Source organism: Leptopilina boulardi, unplaced genomic scaffold (assembly GCF_019393585.1).
Source record: "Leptopilina boulardi isolate dan_hultmark-lab unplaced genomic scaffold, ZJU_Lbou_2.1 LbouV2_248, whole genome shotgun sequence".
Classification (NCBI taxonomy): Eukaryota; Metazoa; Arthropoda; class Insecta; order Hymenoptera; family Figitidae; genus Leptopilina; species Leptopilina boulardi.
In genome coordinates, this window is record NW_026137805.1 from 1131109 (window position 1) to 1151868 (window position 20760).

A 20760-nucleotide genomic window follows, 5' to 3' on the forward strand; every position below is an offset into this window, starting at 1 on the left:
AATTTAAATATAAAAATTTCTATATTTTACAATAAAGAATATTGCAAAAAGAAAAGAAATTATTTTTCGATAATAAAAAGAATTTTGAAATTGTGTAATCGTTGCTCTCTGCATTTTATTAAAACCTCTTTGTTATAACATATAATATAATTTCTAAATTCTAAATATACGCGCAATGTATACCAACACTGTTATATATGAAAAAAAAAAATTTGCACACAATATTTTCACTGTGTATAATATATATATTTATATAGATATATATTGGCTCGGTTTATTTTCTGGATAAAATATTTTTTTTGGATGGATGATTTGATATTATATATTTATTACTCGCGCATAAATATAAATAATAAAAAATTAAAATCATGTGTGCGTTAAAAAAAATTGAAAAGTTTCGCCTGCGAAAAAAAAAATAATTACCAATTTTTTTTTTTTTGTTTCTAATTTTCCTAATTAATGATTATTATATCTAGAATACAATTTCTCGAAAAATATAATTTTTATATTAAAAAATACTCATATCTACTTTGATCCTTTCGTATTTATATAGCCAAAATTTTTTAAAATTAAATATATTTTTTTTTTTTTAATTCAAAAACGATTTAAAATTAAATTTTATGTAATATCGCATATAATATCAAGGTTTTTTGTAATTTTTAAATTAAAATTAAATTGTTCACGCAATACATTTTTTTAAATAATCAAATTATCAACTTCAAAGAAATTTGTTCCATTGAATTTTTTTTTTTACCGAAAATAAAACGAAGCGATTACAATTTCAATCTTTGGTACGATTTTTAATTTTAAAAAAATCGTCCGATTTCAGTCTTCTCTTTTTTTCAATATATGTATATAAATTTCTTTTCAAAACGAAACATATATTTTTTTTTGCTGATTATCATTGCGATTGTATTGCAATTTTTTCCAAAATTATTTAAATTCAAAATTTGTCCCTATTTCGAAAATAATTATTATTATTAAATTCAATTTAATATTTTCGTAAGAGTAAAAAAAAAACAAATATTATTTGTTGACAAGAAATTCTCATAACATCGCAAAAACATGGAAGCATAAAAAAAAACCCAATCACGTAATTAATTTGAGATTTCCCCCCTCTCATCCCTTGATTAAAATTAAATAAAAAGAAAGGGTTTTTATTTTCAAAAAATTGCTTCTGTGATGTAATGAGAATTTTTAATTGATAAAATAATCATAATTATGTATCGGAATCTCAGTTATGTATCATTGCACGTAAAATTGGTGTGAATACTTTTGGTAGAGCACTTTTTGGCCCTTATCACAAATTGAGATACATTAACGAAAAAAAAAACTCTGTTGGGAGTTTTTTTTTTTTCGTTTCTATTTTAATGGTAATTTTTTTGTTGCAAAATTTAAATTTTTTGCATTCTCACAATTTTTTACGGTTGTTTTTTTTTTTTTATAAACACAATGATATTACGTGTGTTAATTAATTTGAAGATGGAAATTGAAAAAAAAAAATAATTAAATTTTCAATTCCTGACTGACGAGGGAGGTGATTGCGTGTTCCTGTGTAATTGCCGCGAGTTCCTTGAGCCATTCGTCCAAAACAACTGCGCATAAAATTACATTTTGCACGGCTGTTATTTCACTCGGCGATTCCCATGAAGTTTTCGTGTAATACCTGAAAAAAAAAATTTATTTATTAATAAATTCAAATTTAAATCAACGGATTAAGAATTTAAAATAATAATTAATTAATTACCGATATCCAGAACCGTCTGGAACGATTTCCAGATGATTTTCAGAAATACTTGATTGTGGATTTGTTAAACTGGAAAAAGAGGAACTTCCGCTTGATCTTCTAAACATTTGAGTCAACGAAGAAGTTAAACTCCGTTTTTTTGGCTCACCTGAAAATAAAAATTTTCCTTAATAAATCGAAAAATTGTTTTATTAAGAAAAATTAAATTTCATTTATCTGCTAACCTCTTGAAAATGATTCGCTGTTTGTCGTTGTTTTTATTGTCTCATTTGTCGAAGATCGTGCCGCAGCTTCTAATGCATTTTTTCTCGCATTAACAAGTTTATCCTCACGGCCAATGAGAAAATTTCTCGCCTGCTCAATAAGTAAATCCACATCCTCGTGTTTTAATAGAAATTGATCGATTTTTTGTTTTAATGACGCAATTACCTGAAAAAAGAAAAGAAAATTAATTTCCAAATAAGAAACTAAAAAAAAATGAATTATAAATTAAGAACAAACCTGAAACAATGATCGGATATTGGGTTGAAAAACAAGTGAATGATTGAGAAGAAACGATTGTAACAATGGTTGTGAATAAATAGCGAGCCTGCTAATAAGTCCCGTGAGATGTAAATTAACATAAATATTATTTGACATCATACATTCTAATTTTCTTAATAAAACATCGAGAAAAATTCCAACACTCGGTTGTCCATTAATAATGGACCGTCGATTTTGTCCATTATTATTCAATGTTTCTCGACTCGATGACAAAATTGTTTCACAAGATTCACCCCTTAGACCGTGAATTTGTACACTTGCCTCCTCGCTACATGACGATTCAATTATTGTTTCATCGTGTTCACTAATATGATCTTCATTTGATTCATTATCAGGCGTTGATTCCGATGATCCTTTAAATGCAAAACTCTCATAACCACTGCTTTCACCAATTGATAACAGTGAATTCATTGCCGTATTCGATTCATCAATTCCACTATCTGAACCTTAAAGATTATTTTTTATTTTCTAGAATTTTTTATAATTTATAGAAAAATATATAAAAATAAATAAATACCTTTTTTATTTAAATTCTCAATTGTAACGATAGTAATTTCCTCGTTTAATAATTCAGCGATATCAGCATCTAATTTCTCTTGATTTTCCCTAGATAAAATTTTAATTGACGATTCATTATCACTTAATAAATTCTCTTCACTTCCACCGCTAACATTCAACAATGATTGAATATTATCGAGAATATTTTGCATTTGTGAATTATCGGTGACATCTTCGCTAATATTCTCAATATCCGGGGAATAATTTGTACGATTTGTGCTATTATGACTATTATTATTATTATTGGCATTGTCATCGGCAAGTGTTGTGACACTACTTGTATTACTATTGTCACGTGGTGATGATTCTCCATCGTAGAGGCAGGACCAATTTGTGCAGGCAATTTGGCAAGAGGTAATTTTTTGTCGCGCATCACAAAGATAGGCATGATAATTTCCATAGAGACTTTCTGTTGTACGTGAACAATAATTACTTGCTGTTGTTGTTGATGTTGTCAATGGTGGTAGTGATTTTATATTTCCATCATTGGAACTTTTTCTACGCGCTGACGAAGGCACTGGTGGCAAAGAATTTGGAGGTGTTAAATTTGAAGCAACAATTGCAAATGGTTGACAACATTTTGGCGTTAGTGAAAGAAATTTATCAGCAGCACGTGCAAATGGATCAATATCGCGTAACCTTCGTCGTTGTGAATGCATTACATGATTGCAGGGACTTAAAGAAGCGAGACAAAGTTCCAGCATCACGTCCTCGCAATTTAAATCAATTAACGTTTCAAAAAGTGCGAGTGTCACTATACAGAGCTGAAAAAGCATAAAAAATTTTTTTATTACTTTCTTATTATTTTTTAAAAATAATTCTAAAATTTACCTAAATTAAAAAAAAAACTAGAAAAATGTTTATGAAATAACTCACCCGAGACTTAGATGATATTCTTTGGATTAAACTGTCAAGAATACGACAATCATCGAAATTATCCTCCAATAAAAATCGAACGAATGAACGCAATAATCCGGGTTCGGTAACTGAACGTAAAAATAAATCAAAATAAGCTGTTGCTGCAATAAGATCCTCCACTGAAGACTGTAAATTATAAAATTATTATTATTATACATTTTTTTACTATAACCAAATCCTTGACATGCTTCTTAACCCGAAAAAAGAAGTAATAGAATTATTTTAAAAATAATAATTTCTATTTCTTAAATTAAAAATTACAAAAAAAATTTCCATACCTAATAAATGGAAAGGGCGATAGTAATGAGAAAAAAGCAAAAAAACAATGTTAGAAGCGAAATAAAAAATAAATATGAAATGAAAAATGCAAATAAAAAAATTGTAATGAATTTAAAAAAAAGGATAATGTAACAGTGAATATAAATTATAAATTACAATTTTGTAATTAAAATGAAACATAAAAATAAAATTAATAATTAAAATATATATAATTATTAAATAATTAATAATTAAAAGAAGATTATTCTGAAATAAAAGCACAATTTAAAAAAGAAATCAGCAAATATTACACATAGGAAATTTATTAAAGTGAAGCTAGTGCAAAATTTTTAATTTTTAAATTAATAGAATTTAAATGAATAGGTGTATTTGACTTTGGTACGAACCCTGTTTTGCGGTGCATCAAGCTGTTCTATAGTCAAGTGAAGAGAATCCTACAAAGCAAGATGATAATCACCTCAGAGCCACCGACAACCACAAACATTTACATCAAATATTACCTTAACCATTATTTTTTTTTTCACAGATATTATATACATATTTTTTTTTTTTTATATATTTTACATTTAAAAATACAATTTTTCGAGAAAAAAAAATTTTCATTTCTTTACCACCACCGATCACAAAAAATATTTATTTATTTATATTATAAAATAAAATATAAAAAATTCAAAAAATTTATTTTATCAATTTAAATACTGAAAAAAATTATTTATTTGATTCGAATAATCAATTACTTAATATCAAGTAAATATTTACTTGAAGCAAAATAATTTTTAATTGAATTAAAAATTTGTATTTAAACCAATAATTTGTGTATTTTAAACAAAATACATTGAATCAAATAATAATTATTTGGTTCAAGTAAATATTTCTTTGATAATGATGTCAAAAGTAATCGATTATTTGAAATCAAATTTTTTTCAGTGAAGAAATCGATAATATTTCATCTCTATAAAAACAGAATTTAGACGAATTTTCCATTTTTTTAAAAATCAAAATATAAATTTTTAGAAAATTCAAATTGTAATACGGAATATTTAAAAATTGAATAATATAATAAAATAAGAATTCAAATTTCAAATAAACAATAAAAATTTTATTCTATTGTAAAAAAAATTAATTTACCCAAAAAAAATGTCAAATTTAAAAGCTAAAATAGTAATTTTTCTTTTATTTGATTAAAAATTTTCTTTTGGAAAATTTACAATTTTATCGAAATAATAGAAAAAATTTCAAATTTACGTATACCCAAATTTTTACATTTACATAAACAATTTTAATTTACAAAACTAAAAATAGTTTAAATCTAATAAAACTAACGGCAATTTTTTTCGTTTGTAGATTTAAAAAAACTTAAAAAGCTTAAAACTTGTAATTTAAAAAAAAGAGAAAAAAAAAATAGGACAAAACAAGCAAACAAGCACTCATCAAAAAAAGGTAAAAAAAATACAATTTTTTTTTTTTTTTGGATAACTAGGAAAAATTGTGAAAATATTTTAGAGAAAAAAAATAATTTTTTTGTTTACCTGTAAAAGCGCATAACCCATAACTGGAACTAAAAATCCATTGTACAAAAAATCGAGAACTTGCTTTTGAACAAGTGGATGGGCAACTTGTGCCACTGCATTACAAAATTCAAGATAATTTATTAATTGCGTAATTGCCGGCATATCATTGATATCATCGGGTGTCAATCGATGCCAATCATCTGTTTCGATATCCAATTTTTTCGGCAAATCTGAATAAAGGGCATTTATAACCATTGCCAATACCTTGATGAAGAAAATTAAAACAAAAAATTTTTTGTAATATTTTTGTCTATAAAGTATTTTATAATATTCAAATATTCAAAAAATATGATTTTAAGAAAAAAAAAACAGAGAGACAATTTACCGAACAAACTCCAGTTGATGGATCGGCAATATAACTTCCAACTTCATCGTTTTTTCTCGATAATGACATGCAAAGTAACATTGCATCTCTTGCTTGTTGTCCAACACCACCTTCACGATGGATATGTGGTATTAAAAGTGTAAAAATGAGAAATCTACAAAGAAAATAAGAAAAATATATGAAAAAAAAAGTAGATAATAATTTTATGAAAAAAAATAAAATAAAAAAATTCTTCTCACTTATTTTTTTCATTTGCTTTGGGATGAAAAAAAAGATCAAGAAGTGCAAGATTTTGCATAAGAGCAACACAAAGTTGATTAAGTAAAATTACAAGTTTTTTTTCAACTTCAAAAGGCATAACATCGTTTGCGCATTGTTCTAATAATCGTAACAATGGCCTTGCCACTGGTTCATGTGCCAAAAGTGCACTATTATGGGAAACCAAAAGCTCATATAATTTCAATTGTTCCAAACGAACAGCGTTGTTAAATCTAAAAATGAAAATTAAAAATTACAAACTTAATTTATTATATTATCAAATTATTTATAATTATATTATATAATTTATTCTTTTTAATTATTTATTATAATTCTGCAATATCCGAAATTGTATTATTATTATTATTTTTTTTTATTATTATTACTATTATTATTAGTAGTAGTAGAATTTTTATTATTTAATTAAATAAAAAAAAAAAAATTTTTTTTGATTTAAATAAAAAATTTTTTAACGTTAAAAAAATTGAGTCCAAAAAATGAGATCTTACTTTCCTGTATATAAACTCCAATCAAAGAGTTTATCAAGTAAATTTTCGCTGAGTAAGTACTCTAAACATGGAGAGTGTGTAGGCGATGCTGTATTCCGGTGATTAGGTAATGTGGAATTTCGTAGTTCCAACAATAGAAGAGTCACCATTTGATCAACATGATTCACCACACCAAGAACATCGTCCTGCTTTGGAAGTCCTTTTGGAGGCTGTAAATCAAGAAATTTAAGAATTAAGAATTTTTTTTCTTCTTCTAAAAAATATTAAAATGAAAAAAAAAAAATTTGTAAATTTAAATTTATTAAATTAATTTTCTATAATTTATTTAATATAATTGACCAAGGAAATTTCAATTCAATTATCAAAATATGTAATTCGTTTAAAACGTTATATTAAAAATAATAATAATAATAATAATAATAATAATAGAAACAGTTAAATTATATAATATTTATTTATTTAAAAAAATTAAATACACTTTTGATTAAATTCGTTGAATGTTTGTTGAAATTTTTTTTTTCTAATATTTTTCTTTTTAAAATTATATTTTATCGATTCATTTTTCAGCCCTGAAACTATGTTTACAATAAGGAAAAGATTTTTATCATTGTTAAAAACAACTTCTTCAATAATATCGATTTGTTAAAAAAGAAAATGCAAATAAAGAAAATAATATAGGAAACATTTTTTTGAATTGAATATTTTACATTTCAACATTTTACATAAAATTCATAATTAACAATTAACAATTGGCAATTAACAATTAACAATTAATAATTAATAATTAATAATAAAAAATTCTAAATTCATAAATAACATAATTACATAAAAATTTCAACCAAAAATTAATTACAACAAGAAAAAAATAACTAATTTATAACGAAGTTTTTTTTCATAATTAACAATTGACAATTAATAATTAATAATTAATAATTAAAAATTGAAAATTCATAAATAACATAATTACATAAATAATTTCAACAAAAATTAATTACAAAAAGAAAAAAAATTCCTAATTTATAACGAAAAAATTTGTTTAACTTATCAATCGCCAATTCACCCAAAAAAACAATAAACGATAAACCAAATCCAAAACCAAGAATTCGTAATAAAAAAATTTTAAAAGGAAACATTTGATATTCCTCACTAATTATTACTGATTCATAATCAATAATTTTCATTTCACTTTTCATATAATCGAGAAATTTTATTTTCCAACGATTTAAAATTCCATATTGTCGCATTAATGAATACAAATTTTGAAATTTTTTCCGATACGGTGATCCAGGTTCAACAATAAATCCCTGTACAGTTGTATAAAAATTATCCGGTATCAATTGCATCACCTCTTGTCCTTTTCTATTGTACTGCAATAAATACCATTCGGCAATTGTTTTTTTCATAATACAAGCGACATTTTTCTTTTCAATCAAATTTTTAATACACAATTCAGGTGAGGGAAAAATTTTCCTCTTTTTCATTACCATTGCTATTAAATCTTTATCCTGTGTTGAATGAATATAGAGCATTGTATTTATTTGTGTACCAATTTCAAGTTCCGATTTATTTAAATCCATAAAATTATATACCTGACTTGTGACATTGTTTCTAATACTGTAGCCAATGAAACCAGCAAAAATTTCCGATGAAAAAAAGAAAGAAACAAAAATTATTGTTAGAAAAATAATTCGTTCTTGTAATTTATCCGGTTCTTTATCAACGGTGATGTTGAGGAAAATTTTTATAATTGTTGTATAATTCCAAATTTTTGGATCAAATTTTATGAGATATTCAAGTGTCCAGATTATTAGTAAAATTGTGATTAGAGGAATTATATAAATAATGTTGCCTCCCATTGAAAATGTTGATGTATCTTTTAATTTTGGAATTAGAGCAACAAGTTGTTCAAGATCAAAACCAACAAATCCAAAAAGAAAATTATTTTTCCTCTCTTGACGAAATAAATCAGTGTTTGATACCATTGTACTGACACCAATGTATTGCAATTCTCGATGAAACATTTTTGACAATAAACCCGTTACTTTTTTTTGTTTCGCTAAATATTTACCAAAAGAATCATTTTTTGTTGGCACAAATATCGGTTGAAAATTCATTCGCTCGGCAAATAATTCACCGATAAGTGCATCTTTTCCAGATGTTTCAATTGGATGATTTGTGGAATTTCTTCTTACAAATGCCAATGGTGGATAGGTAAATATTCCAATTTTCATTGGATAGCCATTCATATTTTTTAATTTATCCGGAAATAAAATTGCCTTTCTTGTAAATTTCACATTTTTGTAATCAATAAACGGATTTAATTGATGAATTCTAAATTTTTTGTTGCTAATTTCAATTATTGTGAGATCGAGAAAATATTCCATTTTCCACATTTTTCGAAGAAATTTCTCATCATTATTTGAAATTTCACGAGAAAAACGAATAATTAGACATTTTGGACGATTTGACGAACCTGCTAAACGGGCAATTTGGATAATTGATTTTTCCATTTTTAAAAAATTTTCCCCATCGCTTATTATTAGAAATAGAGTATTATCACGTGAAATTGCCAATGATTGAAAATTAAAATAATTGTCAATTTTCTCATTACTCAAATAAGAGGTATTGAAATGTAACGTTGGTAAATGATGAATTTTTTTCACAAGTACAGCAGCATATTGATGTTTAATTTCATCATCGGTGATCACAAATATTTGCTGAATTTTAAAATCAATTGATTTTAAAATATTATCAATTTTTGGTAATTTTATTCTAATTTTAGAAATAATATTTTCATTTTTAGCCAAAATCAATGGCAAAAGGTAAATAATTTTTAAAATAATTAGCATTTTTGAATTTTGAAAAACAATTTTTGTTTCTTCTATACCAAAAGTCGGTTTGATACAAATTTGAGTTTGTTGATTTTTGTATCCTTTTTTTTGTCACTAGGCAACAATAATTTCGATTTTTAAATTACAATTTTTTTCTCAGCTGACAACGAAATATAAAAAGATTACTATTTTCATTCCCCAAGAACAATTTTCTTTTTTGCATTTCTAGAGAAAATTTTTTCATTGAAAATAAATTTTATTGATCTTGTCAATGAATAATTCACCGAGAAAAACAATAAACGATAATCCAAGTCCAAAACCAACAACATAGAATATTAACATTTTCAAATTAAACACTTCATTCTCTTCTTTAATTACCGATTCCATTTCGTCAATTTTTCCCTCATTTTTCACATAATCAACCAATTTTGCCTTCCATTGATTTAAAAGTCCACTTTGTTGTATACGTGAATACAAATATTGAAATTTTTGCCGATAAGGTGAACCAGGTTCCATACCAAAACCCTGCATCGATGTGTAAATAATTTCCTCCATCATATTCATTACAATGTGTTCTTTTTTATTATATCTCAACATATACCATTCGGCAATTGTTCGTTTCATAATGCAAGCGATATTTTTTCTTTCAATCAAAATTTTCAAACATAATTCAGGTGAGGGGAAAATTTTCCTCTTCTTCGTTACCATTTCTATTAAATCTTTATCCTGTGTTGAATGAATATAAAGCATTGTATTAATTTGTGTACCAATGTCAAGTTCCGATTTATTAAGATCTGAAAAATTGTTAATTTTACAAATAGCATCGCTGACAAAACTCACATTTGTGAGATTTGCAAAAATTTCCGACGAATAAAAAAAACCAACAAGAACCATTATTAGAAAAAAAATACGTTCTTTTAATTTTTCCGGTTGTTGTGGTATGGCAACTCCAAATAAAATTTGTATAATTGTCGTTGAATTCCAAATTTTTCTCTCAAATTTCAATAAATATTCACAAATCCAACTTAAAAGGATAATTGTGATTATTATTGTGATTGCATAAAATATTGTTGATCTCATTGATGATGTTTGTAAATCAATTAAATTTGGCACCAAAACAACAAGTTGTTCAAAATCCAATTTCACAGGTTCATAACCAACTTGAAATTTTTTAATACCAGGCATTAATGTATCAATGCCAACGTATTGCAATTGTCGATAAAGCATTTTATACATTAAACCAGTTGCCTTTGTTTTATCCGGTGTATATTTACCAAAATAATTTTCCTCTGTTGTCACAAATATTTGTTGAAAATTCATTAAATGGGCAAATAATTCATTAATTAATCCATCTTTTCCATCGGCTGCAATTACATGATTTGTTGAATTTCGTTTTAGAAATGCCAAAGGTGCAAGTTGAAATATTCCAACTTTTATTGGATAACGATTCATATTTTTTAATTTATCTGGAAATAAAATTTCCTTTCTTGTGAATTTTACATTTTTGTAACGACCATAAGGATTGAATTGATGTATTCTAAATTTTTTGTCATTAATCTGAATTATTGTGAGATCGAGAAAAAATTCCGTTTCCCACATTTTACGAAGAAATTTCTCATTAGTAGAAATATTCGAAAATTGGATAATTAGACATTTTGGACGAATTTTTGATTCTGATAAATGGGCAATTTGCATCATTGTTTTTTCGATAGTTGTGAAATTTTTCTCGTCACTTACTATTAGAAATAGTGTTGTTTCTCGTAAAATTGACATTTTTTCAAAATTGAAATATTTTTCCACTTTTTCATCATTAAAAAATGAGATATTCAAATGTAAAATTGGTAAATTTTCAATTGTTTTCAAAAAAGAAGTAGCATATTGATGTTTAAGTTCATCATCAGTTATCATCATTGTTTGATGAATGTTGAAATTAATTGATTTTAAAATATTATTGAATTTTGTTTTGCCTTTAGAAATGTTTTCATTTTTAGCCAAAATTAGCGGTAAAAAATAAATGATTTTTAAAGTGAATAACATTGTTAATTTTTTTGGATTTTGAAACTTCTTCTTTAGAAACTATTTCCAGGAGTGGAAATTTCAAAACAAGTCGACGGTACAAAGTCGAAAAATGATTTGAAATTTTTTTTTTTTTTTTCTTTTTCTACTATTTTTTGTATTTCTTTTCTCGTTACATAGCAACAAAGAAAGTTTTTAATTACATTTTCTTATTGATTGTTGTGTTTTTTTTCTTAGTAACTCGGCAACGAAATAAAAAATATCTTACAAAGAATCTTGCTTTACGTTTTCAATTTCTCTTTTTTAAATTTCAAACAATTTTTGCTATCAATTTTTGAATCATCTTTATTTTTCTAAGCATTTTTAAAAATGAAAATTATTTAAGAAAAGAAGGAAAACTTTATTGATCTTGTCAATTAATAATTCGCCGAGAAAAATAATAAACGATAATCCAAATCCAAAACTAATAATATACAACATTAACAATTTAAAAGGAAACATTTCATTCTCCTCCATAATTATTGTCTCAAAATCAATAATTTTCATTTCACTCTTCATATAATCGAGAAATTTCACTTTCCAACGATTTAATAATCCACATTGTCGCAATAATAAATATATTTCCTCAAATTTTTGCCGATATGGCGAACCATTTTCAAGAGCAAATCCTTCCATTGACGTGTAAAAATTATCCGGAATCAATTGCATCACCTCTTTTTCTTTTTTATTATACTTCAATAAATACCATTCAGCCATTGTTCGTGTCAAAATACAAGCGACATTTTTATTTTTAATTAAATTTTTCACACAAAATTCAGGTGAGGGAAAAATTTTCCTCTTTTTCATTACCATTGCTATTAAATCATTATCATGTGTTGAATTAATGTACATCAATCCATTGACACGAATACCAATTGAAAAATTGGATTTTTCTAAATCGATGAATTTATTAATTTTAAATTTATCATCTCTCATAACAGTGACACTGGTGAGATTTGCAAAAATATCCGAGGAGAAAAATAAAAAAATCAAAAACATTGTTATGAAAATTATTTTTTCTCTCAATTTCTCAGGTTGTTTGACAATTGCTATTCCAAGTAAAATTTGAATAATTGTCATTGTATTCCAAATTGTTTCGTCAAATTTGCAAAAATATTTATAAATCCAATTTATTAGAATAATTGTAATTATTAATACAATTGTATTAAAAATTGTATCACCCATTGAAAATTTACGTGATTCCATCAATTTTGGCATCATAACGACAAGTTGATTAAAATCAAAAATTGCAAATTCATAACCAATTTGAAATTTTTTATTACCAGGCAATAAACCTCTAACGCCAATATATTGTAATTGTCGATCATATAATTGATACATTAAACCAGTTGATTTATTTTTATCAGAAGAATATTTTCCAAAATAATCTTCCATTGTTGGTATAAAGAATAATTTAAAATTCATTAATTGGGAAAATAATTTATTAACAATTGCATCTTTTCCAACGAATTCAATTGGATGATGAGTGGAATTTCGTTTTATAAATGCCAAAGGTGGACGTTGAAATATTCCAATTTTCATTGGATAGCCATTCATATTTTTTAATTTATCTGGAAATAAAATTTCCTTTCTTGTGAATTTTACATTTTTATAACGAATAAATGGATTTAATTGATGAATTCTAAATTTTTTGTCGTTAATCTGAATTATTGTGAGATCGAGAAAATATTCCATTTTCCACATTTTTCGAAGAAATTTCTCATTCGAAATTGTATCAGAAAAATGGATAATTAAACATTTTGGACGAATTTTTGTACCTGATAAACGAGCAATTTGCATCATTGATTTTTCGATTTTTAACAAATTTTTTCCATCGATTATTAATAAAAATAAAGTCGTGTCTCGTGAATGTGAAATTATTTCAAGATTTAAAAAATTGTCCATTTTTTCGTCATTAAAGTGTAAAGAATTCAGTTGTAATGTTGGTAAATTTTGCTGAATAATTTTTACAAGGGAAAATAAATTTTGATGCCTGTTTCCTTCATCATCATCATCAGTGATCATCAGTGTTTGATAAATATCAAAATTAATCGATTTTACAATATTCTCGAATTTTCGAAATGTTTCTCTCTTCTTTTTAAAAATGCTTCTGTTTTGAAAAATGATTTTTTCATTTTGAACTAAAATCAAAGGCAAAAAATAAATTATTTTTAGAGTAATTAACATTTTTAATTGTTTTTTTTTCTTGTCTGCGTTTGGAAACGATTTTTTAAATTCTATTCTTCAAGAACTATTTTCAAGGTATAAAATTTATTTTTTTTAAAGTTTTATTTGAAAACAAGCCGAAGGTACTGATTCAAAAAAAAAAAAAAAAAAAAAAAAAAAAAACTGTTTTTTTTGTATTTAATTATTGTATTGTTTTTTCGTTACTTGGCAACAAAGTAAAAAATTTCTATTTTCAAATTCGATTGTTGTGTAATTTGATTTGTTTTTTAGTAACTTGGCAACGAAATAAAAAATAATTGTAATTTTTAAATTTATATCCAATTTTCAATCGATTTTTAAATTATTTTCTTCTTTTTTTCGAAATAAAATAGAAAATGTAGGAAAATATAAATTTTTTAAAAAATTATACAATTATGTAAGAATTTAATTTATAAAAATTCAAATATAATAATATTTATCAATTAAAATAATAAAATAAAATTATACAGAATAGAAATATTTTTTTAAATTATTGCTAAATCACATATTTATTTAAATTTTGAGGTTAAGTTACAAATATTTCGAGTCATATTAAAAACTCATTATTTCATTCTAAAATATTATAATTATTATTATAACTAATTATTTATTCATTATTATTTCTATTATTATTATTATTATTATTATTATTTTTATCATTATATTATTTTTATTATTACATTTTTTTTTATTATTGTGTTTGAAATCAAATTACGTTACTGTTATTTTTAGTAACGGTAACTCTGGCGCGTAACAATTTTTGAATAACAAAATAATATAATAAAAAAAAAACATAATTGTCACTTTGTTTATTATCAATAGAACTCGATATAAAAATTTATGATACAAAAATACGAACGCAATATATATGATAAGGAATTGAGAAAAAGTAGAAAACCTTGGAGAAATATATATATATATATACGTATCTATCATGTATATATATAGAAATAAAAAGAAATAAATAAACTAACCTGTGTGCTGGAAATAATTTCGTAGCTCTGCTGCCAATGTTTTTTAAAACTGTCATAACATGCCGTGGGATCAGCATCCTTAGGTGGAGAATCTCTGGACCTTTGTTTACCAAAATTTGTCCCAAGAGAATTACCTCGTAACCAACTCATCTCCTTTATTATTCAGCTTGCTACCTTTTTTTTCTCAAAATTATTTTCAACATAACCTTTATATAGATCTATTTTTCATATATATATATTTAGAGAAATAACGCGCATTATAATTTATAACAATAAAAACACACAACTTCAAAAAACGTTTAATTGTCATTCACATTTTCTAAAAAAAAAAAGAAAAAGTTTTAAACGTTTTTAAACAAGCTGTCTCAACACTGTACGCGTGATAACTATGCAAAAAAAGAAGGAAGATATGGAATTATAATGATCTCTTATTTATTCAGTCCATGTACTCGTTTATATTTTATCTCAGTTTGAAAACAATGAATAGAAATACATTGACGCAATTTTCACTTTACAGTAGCACTATAGCAAAAAAAAAAAAAAAAATTCATCTCGTTTCCAGGAATTTTTGACTGTCATATATTTTTAGGTTAGTGTGCAACATTATCGACCGCAAAAATATGTATAGAAGATTGACGATTGTTGGTAAAACAGTGCTGTCAAATTTTCTAACCTTTAACACGTGTGTTTTTCTTCTTTTGTTGATATTTTTCTCTGCTGTTTATTTTGATATTTTAATAAAATGTCTTCAATTAAGGTAAGTAGCTGTATTAAATCTAAATTGTAATTTATAATAAATGTAAAAAGAAACAGTTTAGATTTGTTATTTATATATATATATAGAAAAATACCGAAAATTCACAATGATTTTGCAAAATTTTCTATTTCGCATTAAAATTAAAAAAAAAATTTTCTAAAATACTTTTGAATTATTAAAAATTTCGGTTTTATTTTTAAAATATAAAAATAATAATTGTATGTAATAAAATATAAGATTAGTAAATTTTAATTAAATCTGAATTTACTAGATTGAATTCGCAGTGCAAATGACGTGTCAAAATTGCGTAAATACGATAAAAAATACATTATCCAATGTCAATGGTATTCAAAATGTTGATATTTCTTTGGAACGAGGAACTGTTGTTGTTGATTCAGAACTTCCTTATTCTTTAATTCAGGAAAAAATTGAGAGTACGGGAAAAAAAGCCGTTTTTAAAGGTTACGGAGGTGAATAAAAAAATACTATTTAATTTTTGTTTGATATATAAAAATTAATTTTTTACTATTTATAAAGAAAATTTTATTATTCGAAAATTTAAAATTTATGCGCAAGTAATTTTTAAATTTAATTCTAAAATACAATTATACTGAAAAAAAAAATTTATTTGATTCAAATAATCGATTACTTTATTATCAAATAAATATTTATTTTAAGAATAATTTTTATTTGAAGTAAATAAACTTTATTTGAACCAATAAATTTTGTATTTGAAAGAAATAAAATTTAATTGCCATAAATAAAAATTATTTAGTTCAAGTAAATATTTATTTGATAATAAAGTAATCGATTATTTGAATCAAATAAATTTTTTTTTCAGTAGTTTGCAGTATTAATTTTTTTTAATTTCGAATTTTTGAAAATCTATTATTTAAAAATTGATTTAGTTTTAATTTAATTGTTATAATAAATTAATTTATTCTGCAATTTATTTTTATAAATAAAAAATATAAATAAAATTGATTTACTTTTAATTTAATTGTTAATAAATTATCATTTATTTTGCAATTTCTATAAATTTAATATTTTTAATAAAATTAAAAATTTAAATCACTTTTAAAATTTACAATTATAAATGTAATTTTTAATGAAGAAAACATAATAATATCGATAGAATAATTTTTTAGGCTCTGAATCGTATAGCGCTGTTTCGATGTTGGGCGGAAATTCTGGTTACAGTTTCGGTGAATCAGCGAAAGGTGTTATTAGATTCGCGCAAATTGATAAAGGTTGTATAATTGATGGCACAATCGATGGTTTGTCACCAGGTGCTCATGGTTTACATATCCACGAATGTGGTGACATTTCCCGAGGTTGTGAGAGGTAAAAAAGAAAAAAAAAAGAAAAAAAAGAATCTATTAATCTCTTAATAACGAAATATATAAAATAATAAATTAATTTTGTAATATTAAAAGAAAAAAAAAATTAATTACAGCGTTGGCGATCATTTTAATCCACATAATTCACCTCACGGTGGACCAGATGACGAGTCTTCGAAAAGAGTGCGTTGAAAAAAAAAGAATTCATATTTAAAATAAATAAATTTCAAATTATTGACAGAAATTTAATTAATTAGAAATTAAATTAATAATTAATAATTCTATAAATAAATATTTTATAATTTATTGCTTCAAAAAAATTAATTTCTTGATTTTTTTTTTCTTTTTTTATAGCACATGGGAGATTTGGGAAATATTATTGCCGACGATTCTGGACGCGTGAGATTTCGAATTCTCGATCATTTATTGAATGTTCCGGAAATAATTGGACGATCTTTGGTTATCACGGAAAAAGCCGATGATTTTGGAAAAGGCGACAGTCCAACTTCGAAAATTGATGGAAACAGCGGAAACAAGTAACGAAATATTTTAAGGAAAAAAAATTTTTAAAAAACTCTAAAAAATAAATAATAAATAGAAAATTAATAAATATTTGAATATTTAAATATAAACAAATATAAAAAAATATATAAAAAATTGCATTAATAATTTATTATTAATTAACAAATTTTTGTTAATTTTCAGACTTGTTTGCGGAATAATTGCAAGATCTTCGGGATTATTTCAAAATACAAAACAAATATGCGCCTGTGACGGTCTCACACTTTGGGATGAGAGAAATCGAAGTATCGATGATCAAAAAACAAATTCGAGTACGATTAATAAAATATGTTCTATTTCTTGACTCATTTGTGTTAATTTTCGATTCATATGTAAAAAATTAAAATTTACTTTAATTTCATTATTCATTAACAAATTATTATATTTTTTTTTTACTATTAACAAATTAACGTTTGTTTCCCTTTTTTTTTTGTTTTGCAGAAAATCCTTGACAATTTGGAGACTAAATTAATCGATAAGAAACAAATTAACCCAGTGAAGAGCATTCCTGAGCATGAGAAATACAAATATTTTTTTTATTTACATTTCAAAAAATATCTAGTAAAAAAAATTATTTTTGTATATTTTTTTATAGTTAACTTTCTATTTCTCAAAATATATATATTTTTGTAATTTACAATTTTCTAATATCAATTTTTAATATTATCAATAATTATCAATTTTAAGTAAATTTTTTGTGGAATTTTTCAAAATATTTCTGTTTAAATTAAAATAAAAAAGATTAAATTCTATTTAACAATTTCTTTATTTAAAAAAGTGTGTAAAAAGCTTATAATTCTATTTTTGTCTTAATAAATTATTCGATTTTTGTTTATTAAAAACTAAAATTAGTGCGAAATAAAAATTTTAAATAAAAAATGTTTCTTTTAAATTGTTTTCTATTTTCATTCGAATTCAATTTAAAAAAAATACTAATCAATTTTTCTAATCCTGTTTCCAATTTAATTTCGTTTTAATAATTTTCAAAAATTAAAATTTTTCAAGTATTAACAAATTTTTTTCTTTCTTTTTGAAATTGAATTAAATAACTATAATTTAATTAAAATCTTAATTCAATTTTTGTAATTTCTAAATTTTTTTTTTTTTTTTTAAATAAATTCCTCCCGGCACGACTTGTAACAAATTTGTAAATGTATAAATAGTGCAAATTTTTTGAAATAATAGATTATTTTTTTTTTTAAAAAAAGGCAACAATTGAAAGCTCGAGCAAATAAAAGGAAAAAACAATTGAGGTGTGAGAATTATAAAAATTGAGGAATAAATATATAACGAAATATGAGAAATTAATCGTCGTCATCGGAATCGTCAGATTCTTTGCCGCGAATTGTTTTTGATTTTTGCTTTTGATTTAGCCATGGTTTTTTCTCTTGTTCAGGTGGATGCATTAAATCGCCACTGTACGTTATGCAACCCGATTGAGCGATTCGCCATTCCATCATTTCCGTTGAGAAATCATCACAATTACCCAAATCAGTGAAACCAACAATATAATCCTTTGCCTTGCTATCAACGACAAGTGCAATTGTCGGAATTATTCTTATTCTCAATCGTTCTGTTAAAAAATTTAATTTTTTAATATCAAAAATTATACTTTTTATTATTTATTATTATTTTATTATTTCTTTTTTTTATTATTTTAAGCAAGAAAAAATTCTTCAATGTAAAGAATTTTTAAAAAATAATGATTAAAAAAAAATAAAATTTTTGAATTCTTTTTTTTCAATTAAATTAATTTTAAAATTGAAAAATGATTTAAAAATTGAAAATATTTTTTGTTTACCCGTTAAGAAAGGACATCTTTCGACATTGAGTTTACAAAATCGTGCCTCCACGTGTTTTTTGGCTAGAATTTTTAAATGCATATCGGCAATTTTTGAACGTGGCGAGCCATCTTTGTAAAATAGACAAACGATGTTTTTCGATTTTTTCGAAACCTCGAAAAATTCTTTTTCATCAAAAAGCTCGGAATATTCTCCATGACCCTAAAAAAAAAAAAAAAAAAAATTATTATTTTACGATGAAAAAAAACTGATTAAAAAATAAAATAAAATTTCTTTAAAATTAAGAAAGAAAAAAAATTATTTAAACATTTTTAATTTTATTGAGACAAATTAGATTTTATTCAGTTTTTAAATTAAAATTTATTTAAAAAAAAAAACTCACTAAAGAAATCCAGATTTGCTTTTGATGTTGAATTTTTTTGATTTCTTTTAATCGTCTTTCACGTAATTTTTCAATATCATCAATGTCCAATTTATCGAGACGCTCAATTTCTGCGTCCAAATGTTCCTCTACTTTCTGAGCAACTTCCACGAGTTTCTGTTGAATGGCTGCTTCCATTTTTTTTTCTAAACTTAAATTTAATAATATTCAAAAATTAAAAAAATAATTTTCTTACCGCCGAAAATATTTTGCCTCAATAATTTATAATTATTCTACAAATTTCTATTAAAACTACAAATATTTTATTTTTGTTATTAATAACCAAAATTGATAGTATCAAATAATAATATCAATAAATTAAAAAAATTATTAACAATTCTCTAAAATCGAATATCAAACGTGCAAAAGAAAGTGAGGTTATGTGAAACAAAAAAATTGTTAAATTAATTTAAAAACATAAGTAAATTTGAATAAGAAATTCTTAAAAACACACTTGGAATAAAATTATCAAATAAAATTCATTCAAATAAAAATTGTAACGGTAAATTGACAGCCACGCACCCCGATAATTAAATATTTTGTTCCCTGTCAATTTGTATTTTTAGTAAAAATTAAATAAATATTTTCTTATGTTTTAATTTTAAATACCTGTAATAGTTACACAAGAGAAACTTTTTTCACACCTTATAAGGTAAAACGGAATAAATTATTAAAGAGAATAAAAACAACACGACATTCACGTATTAATGTCAATGAATGAAATTGTAAAAAAAAATGGTGATCTTTAATGTTCATTCACATTTTTATCATTCATTAATTTATTGTAAAAAGCAATAGCTGATTGGTCACTTCCATTGGGTCAATATTACGTAACAAATCAAAGGGTTTTTTAATATTTTCAAAAATTCACAATTGTGATTATGCCTTTATTTACCATTTTTTTCCCAAGTTCACAGAGAGCGCTGCAGTCAGTTGGCGTGAATTTCAAACAATTCAAACAATTTTAAAAGAATTATTTAACAAAAAATATAGCCTTTTTGTAGAATTTTAACAAAATTTTAAAATTCCAATTACCTTTTACTAAAATTTTTTTAAACAGTTTTTTTTTATTGATTCAAAAAATATCGAAACCGTAAAAATCGATC

The 20760-nt window shown here is 24.0% G+C and overlaps 3 protein-coding genes across 5 annotated transcripts; 1 reads left to right on the forward strand and 2 right to left on the reverse strand.

The window, feature by feature from the left end:
• Positions 1-570: 570 nt before the first annotated feature.
• LOC127280495 (FHIP family protein GK23746) lies at positions 571-15302 on the reverse strand. 2 transcript variants are annotated; one of them, XM_051303517.1, is made up of 12 exons: positions 14774-15302; positions 6709-6917; positions 6181-6432; positions 5942-6095; positions 5575-5820; positions 4432-4479; positions 3725-3892; positions 2808-3612; positions 2249-2736; positions 1972-2176; positions 1748-1895; positions 571-1666 (listed from the first exon to the last, which is right to left on the reverse strand). In XM_051303517.1, the coding sequence occupies exons 1-12, from the start codon at positions 14921-14923 to the stop codon at positions 1507-1509; spliced, it is 3033 nt and encodes a 1010-aa protein (XP_051159474.1). In that variant the 5' UTR covers positions 14924-15302; the 3' UTR covers positions 571-1506. The 2 variants fall into 2 exon arrangements, with proteins under 2 accessions (XP_051159474.1, XP_051159475.1); XM_051303518.1 differs by lacking the exon at positions 4432-4479 and having other exon boundaries at positions 14774-15301.
• An 87-nt stretch (positions 15303-15389) lies between these two features.
• LOC127280530 (copper chaperone for superoxide dismutase) lies at positions 15390-18183 on the forward strand. Its single transcript, XM_051303576.1, has 7 exons — positions 15390-15530; positions 15802-16000; positions 16679-16874; positions 16987-17053; positions 17225-17406; positions 17576-17703; positions 17873-18183. Exons 1-7 carry the CDS (start codon positions 15516-15518, stop codon positions 17881-17883), a joined length of 798 nt encoding a protein of 265 aa, XP_051159533.1. The 5' UTR covers positions 15390-15515; the 3' UTR covers positions 17884-18183.
• Positions 18179-20425, reverse strand: LOC127280537 (thioredoxin domain-containing protein 9). Of its 2 annotated transcripts, none has more exons than XM_051303586.1 (4): positions 20264-20425; positions 19616-19805; positions 19233-19434; positions 18179-19004 (listed from the first exon to the last, which is right to left on the reverse strand). In XM_051303586.1, exons 2-4 carry the CDS (start codon positions 19790-19792, stop codon positions 18736-18738), a joined length of 648 nt encoding a protein of 215 aa, XP_051159543.1. In that variant the 5' UTR covers positions 19793-19805; positions 20264-20425; the 3' UTR covers positions 18179-18735. The 2 variants fall into 2 exon arrangements, with proteins under 2 accessions (XP_051159543.1, XP_051159544.1); XM_051303587.1 differs by having other exon boundaries at positions 19616-19800; positions 20264-20379.
• Between the last annotated feature and the right edge of the window lie 335 nt (positions 20426-20760).

What these genes read in the sequence shown, in the direction of transcription:
- LOC127280495 (XM_051303517.1), bottom strand. Translation starts at nt 14,923, where the DNA reads ATGAGTTGGTTACGAGGTAATTCTCTTGGGACAAATTTTGGTAAACAA. An exon ending in CATCAACTGGAGTTTGTTCG is followed by an intron (nt 5,821 to 5,941) that starts GTAAATTGTCTC and finishes TTCTTCATCAAG; the next exon opens with GTATTGGCAATGGTTATAAA. An exon ending in GAATATCATCTAAGTCTCGG is followed by an intron (nt 3,613 to 3,724) that starts GTGAGTTATTTC and finishes ATGCTTTTTCAG; the next exon opens with CTCTGTATAGTGACACTCGC.
- LOC127280537 (XM_051303586.1), bottom strand. Translation starts at nt 19,792, where the DNA reads ATGGAAGCAGCCATTCAACAGAAACTCGTGGAAGTTGCTCAGAAAGTA. An exon ending in AGCAAATCTGGATTTCTTTA is followed by an intron (nt 19,435 to 19,615) that starts GTGAGTTTTTTT and finishes TTTTTTTTTTAG; the next exon opens with GGTCATGGAGAATATTCCGA. An exon ending in AAGATGTCCTTTCTTAACGG is followed by an intron (nt 19,005 to 19,232) that starts GTAAACAAAAAA and finishes ATTTTTTAACAG; the next exon opens with AACGATTGAGAATAAGAATA.
- LOC127280530 (XM_051303576.1), top strand. An exon ending in ATTTCCCGAGGTTGTGAGAG is followed by an intron (nt 16,875 to 16,986) that starts GTAAAAAAGAAA and finishes AATTAATTACAG; the next exon opens with CGTTGGCGATCATTTTAATC. An exon ending in GATGGAAACAGCGGAAACAA is followed by an intron (nt 17,407 to 17,575) that starts GTAACGAAATAT and finishes GTTAATTTTCAG; the next exon opens with ACTTGTTTGCGGAATAATTG.